General features: G+C 40.9%; 1 protein-coding gene across 1 annotated transcript in view; it reads right to left on the bottom strand.

Annotated features, from left to right (window-relative positions):
* Nucleotides 1-4373: 4373 nt before the first annotated feature.
* The window catches only part of LOC142183196 (guanylate cyclase 2G-like), a 30827-nt gene continuing 29200 nt past the window's right edge, over nt 4374-6000 (bottom strand). The window contains exon 25 of the mRNA XM_075258158.1: nt 4374-4397. Coding sequence (XP_075114259.1) covers nt 4374-4397 — 24 coding nt within the window. The remainder of the gene's footprint in view (nt 4398-6000) is intronic.

The following is a 6000-nucleotide window of genomic DNA, read 5'->3' as shown; positions in this document are numbered from 1 at the left end:
GGCTCGTCTGAAGAAAATCCTCAAATTCACTTCTGGTGATTCCAATTACATGGACCCGGACCACGACCTGTCCAGCGGATGGCGCCAGATCCAGTTATACCCCCCCAAACAACAATGACAGCAAAATAAGAACAAGGGGACAAAATTCATTGTATGCAGGAGGCAAAGACAGGTCAGAAGGAAACAGTCAGAAGGCAGGTGATGTCTGCAAGAGGAGGAGAATCCAAAGTACCGGAAATGGCTGCTGTGTGAATAATCGCAACACCAGGATATATATAATATAATATATATATATTATATATAGAATGTATCCTCTATCCAAGAATGTATGTGTGAGCCGTGCACAGTACAACTTCTCCAGTTCTATATATATATCTATACATGGCCAGTGCACAGTACAACTTCTCTCTCTCTCTCTCTCTCTCTATATATATATATAAAACCAGTGCACGGTACCACTTCTCTAGTCCTGTATATATGGACAGTGCACAGTACTACTTCTCTAGTCCTGTATATATGGACAGTGCACAGTACTACTTCTCATGTCCTGTATATATGGACAGTGCACAGTACCACTTCTCTAGTCCTGTATATATGGACAGTGCACAGTACCACTTCTCTAGTCCTGTATATATGGACAGTGCACAGTACTACTTCTCTTGTCCTGTATATATGGGCAGTGCACAGTACTACTTCTCATGTCCTGTATATATGGACAGTGCACAGTACCACTTCTCTAGTCCTGTATATATGGACAGTGCACAGTACCACTTCTCTAGTCCTGTATATATGGACAGTGCACAGTACCACTTCTCTAGTCCTGTATATATGGGCAGTGCACAGTACCACTTCTCTAGTCCTGTATATATGGGCAGTGCACAGTACTACTTCTCTTGTCCTGTATATATGGACAGTGCACAGTACTACTTCTCTAGTCCTGTATATATGGACAGTGCACAGTACTACTTCTCTTGTCCTGTATATATGGGCAGTGCACAGTACTACTTCTCTAGTCCTGTATATATGGACAGTGCACAGTACTACTTCTCTTCTCCTGTATATATGGACAGTGCACAGTACCACTTCTCTAGTCCTGTATATATGGCCAGTGCACAGTACCACTTCTCTAGTCCTGTATATATGGCCAGTGCACAGTACTACTTCTCTAGTCCTGTATATATGGGCAGTGCACAGTACTACTTCTCTAGTCCTGTATATATGGGCAGTGCACAGTACCACTTCTCTAGTCCTGTATATATGGGCAGTGCACAGTACCACTTCTCCTGTCCTGTATATATGGACAGTGCACAGTACCACTTCTCTAGTCCTGTATATATGGACAGTGCACAGTACCACTTCTCTAGTCCTGTATATATGGGCAGTGCACAGTACCACTTCTCTAGTCCTGTATATATGGACAGTGCACAGTACCACTTCTCTTGTCCTGTATATATGGACAGTGCACAGTACCACTTCTCTAGTCCTGTATATATGGACAGTGCACAGTACCACTTCTCTAGTCCTGTATATATGGACAGTGCACAGTACTACTTCTCCTGTATATATGGACAGTGCACAGTACCACTTCTCTTGTCCTGTATATATGGGCAGTGCACAGTACTACTTCTCTAGTCCTGTATATATGGACAGTGCACAGTACTACTTCTCTAGTCCTGTATATATGGACAGTGCACAGTACTACTTCTCATGTCCTGTATATATGGACAGTGCACAGTACCACTTCTCTAGTCCTGTATATATGGACAGTGCACAGTACCACTTCTCTAGTCCTGTATATATGGACAGTGCACAGTACCACTTCTCTAGTCCTGTATATATGGGCAGTGCACAGTACCACTTCTCTAGTCCTGTATATATGGGCAGTGCACAGTACTACTTCTCTTGTCCTGTATATATGGACAGTGCACAGTACTACTTCTCTAGTCCTGTATATATGGACAGTGCACAGTACTACTTCTCTTGTCCTGTATATATGGGCAGTGCACAGTACTACTTCTCTAGTCCTGTATATATGGACAGTGCACAGTACTACTTCTCTTCTCCTGTATATATGGACAGTGCACAGTACCACTTCTCTAGTCCTGTATATATGGCCAGTGCACAGTACCACTTCTCTAGTCCTGTATATATGGCCAGTGCACAGTACTACTTCTCTAGTCCTGTATATATGGGCAGTGCACAGTACTACTTCTCTAGTCCTGTATATATGGGCAGTGCACAGTACCACTTCTCTAGTCCTGTATATATGGGCAGTGCACAGTACCACTTCTCCTGTCCTGTATATATGGACAGTGCACAGTACCACTTCTCTAGTCCTGTATATATGGACAGTGCACAGTACCACTTCTCTAGTCCTGTATATATGGACAGTGCACAGTACCACTTCTCTAGTCCTGTATATATGGGCAGTGCACAGTACCACTTCTCTAGTCCTGTATATATGGGCAGTGCACAGTACCACTTCTCTAGTCCTGTATATATGGACAGTGCACAGTACCACTTCTCTTGTCCTGTATATATGGGCAGTGCACAGTACCACTTCTCTAGTCCTGTATATATGGGCAGTGCACAGTACTACTTCTCTTGTCCTGTATATATGGACAGTGCACAGTACTACTTCTCTAGTCCTGTATATATGGGCAGTGCACAGTACCACTTCTCTAGTCCTGTATATATGGACAGTGCACAGTACCACTTCTCCTGTCCTGTATATATGGACAGTGCACAGTACCACTTCTCTTCCTCTGTATATATGGACAGTGCACAGTACCACTTCTTTAGTCCTGTATATATGGACAGTGCACAGTACCACTTCTTTTGTCCTGTATATATGAGCAGTGCACAGTACCACTTCTTTAGTCCTGTATATATGGACAGTGCACAGTACTACTTCTCTTGTCCTGTATATATGGACAGTGCACAGTACCACTTCTCTAGTCCTGTATATATGGACAGTGCACAGTACCACTTCTCCTGTATATATGGACAGTGCACAGTACCACTTCTCTAGTCCTGTATATATGGACAGTGCACAGTACCACTTCTCTTATCCTGTATATATGGACAGTGCACAGTACCACTTCTCTAGTCCTGTATATATGGACAGTGCACAGTACCACTTCTCTAGTCCTGTATATATGGACAGTGCACAGTACCACTTCTTTAGTCCTGTATATATGGACAGTGCACAGTACCACTTCTCTAGTCCTGTATATATGGACAGTGCACAGTACCACTTCTCTAGTCCTGTATATATGGACAGTGCACAGTACCACTTCTCTTGTATATATGGGCAGTGCACAGTATCACTTCTCTTGTATATATGGGCAGTGCACAGTATCACTTCTCCTGTCCTGTATATATGGACAGTGCACAGTACCACTTCTCTTCCTCTGTATATATGGGCAGTGCACAGTACCACTTCTCTTCCTCTGTATATATGGGCAGTGCACAGTATCACTTCTCTTGTATATACGGACAGTGCACAGTACCACTTCTCCTGTCCTGTATATATGGGCAGTGCACAGTACCACTTCTCTTGTATATATGGACACTGCACAGTATCACTTCTCTTGTCCTGTATATATGGGCAGTGCACAGTACCACTTCTCTTGTATATATGGACAGTGCACAGTATCACTTCTCTTGTATATATGGACAGTGCACAGTACCACTTCTCTTGTATATATGGACAGTGCACAGTATCACTTCTCTTGTCCTGTATATATGGGCAGTGTACAGTACCACTTCTCCTGTATATATGGGCAGTGCACAGTACTACTTCTCCTGTATATATGGGCAGTGCACAGTACCACTTCTCTTGTATATATGGGCAGTGCACAGTACTACTTCTCCTGTATATATGGGCAGTGCACAGTACCACTTCTCTTGTATATATGGACAGTGCACAGTATCACTTCTCTTCTCCTGTATATACGGACAGCGCACAGTACCACTTCTCCTGTATATATGGGCAGTGCACAGTACCACTTCTCCTGTCCTGTATGCTGAGAGTAGGTCTTAATCTTGATATTACTGCACAGTATCACTTCTAGTATATAAGCCAGTATACAGAGTCCGTCTCCCTAGTCCTTCCCTATATACACTATATGGTGTATATATACTGCAGGCTGGTACATTATAGATTATATAGGGGGGATAGATATAATATTCTCAGTTTATCTTCGTGACGTCCTGTGGTCGCTCCAGTTGTGACTCTCTCTGACCATTGTAGCAGGTAATGAGGAACCAACAATGGTGGGAATCAGAAATCTAGAAGAGAAGATCAGGAGGTCCAACTCCACCACCAGCAGCCAGCGGATGAGGATTAGATTGTCAGCTCTTGGGTTTATTCAATGCACAATAATCTCATCGTCCTGTAATAAGAAGAGACAAAGCCGAACATTGTAATAATAAGAGGAAGAAGGACGAACATGAGAGCAAGACGGAGGGAAACTACATGACAAAGTCACCACTGCACCACATGTATATAGCGCCAACATACTGCGCAGCGCTGTACAATATAACCACATATACAAATCCATTTATTACACCTATGGAAACACTAGCGGATTACTGTACCTATAAATATAATGGACGGGCTGCGAATAACAACAATGTGATGGTATCGCTGCAGCTCATTCTCTGCATTGTGTGGATGTAATCGCAGGTATATACTGTATATAATTCTATATGTACAGCCGGTATAACCTGGGTATCTCCTGTATATAATATATATGTACAGCTGGTATAACCTGGGTATATACTGTATATAATTCTATATGTACAGCCGGTATAACCTGGGTATATAATGTATATAATTCTATATGTACAGCCGGTATAACCTGGGTATATAATGTATATAATTCTATATGTACAGCCGGTATAACCTGGGTATATACTGTATATAATTCTATATGTACAGCCGGTATAACCTGGGTATCTCCTGTATATAATATATATGTACAGCTGGTATAACCTGGGTATATACTGTATATAATTCTATATGTACAGCCGGTATAACCTGGGTATATACTGTATATAATTCTATATGTACAGCCGGTATATCCTGGGTATGTACTGTATATAATTCTATATGTACAGCTGGTATAACCTGGGTATCTCCTGTATATAATATATATGTACAGCTGGTATAACCTGGGTATATACTGTATATAATTCTATATGTACAGCCGGTATAACCTGGGTATATACTATATATAATTCTATATGTACAGGCGATATAACCTGGGTATATACTGTATATAATTATATATGTACAGCCGGTATAACCTGGGTATATACTGTATATAATTCTATATGTACAGCCGGTATAACCTGGGTATATACTGTATATAATTCTATATGTACAGCCGGTATAACCTGGGTATATACTGTATATAATTGTATATGTACAGCCGGTATAACCTGGGTATATACTGTATATAATTGTATATGTACAGCCGGTATAACCTGGGTATATACTGTATATAATTGTATATGTACAGCCGGTATAACCTGGGTATATACTGTATATAATTATATATGTACAGCCGGTATAACCTGGGTATATACTGTATATAATATATATGTACAGCTGGTATAACCTGGGTATATACTGTATATAATTCTATATGTACAGCCGGTATAACCTGGGTATATACTGTATATAATTCTATATGTACAGGCGATATAACCTGGGTATATACTGTATATAATTATATATGTACAGCCGGTATAACCTGGGTATATACTGTATATAATTCTATATGTACAGCCGGTATAACCTGGGTATATACTGTATATAATTCTATATGTACAGCCGGTATAACCTGGGTATATACTGTATATAATTGTATATGTACAGCCGGTATAACCTGGGTATATACTGTATATAATTGTATATGTACAGCCGGTATAACCTGGGTATATACTGTATATAATTGTATATGTACAGCCGGTATAACCTGGGTATATACT

This window comes from Leptodactylus fuscus, chromosome 10 (genome assembly GCF_031893055.1).
Source record: "Leptodactylus fuscus isolate aLepFus1 chromosome 10, aLepFus1.hap2, whole genome shotgun sequence".
Classification (NCBI taxonomy): Eukaryota; Metazoa; Chordata; class Amphibia; order Anura; family Leptodactylidae; genus Leptodactylus; species Leptodactylus fuscus.
Note: the sequence above shows the minus strand (reverse complement) of the source record. Positions and strands in the feature narration are given on the sequence as shown.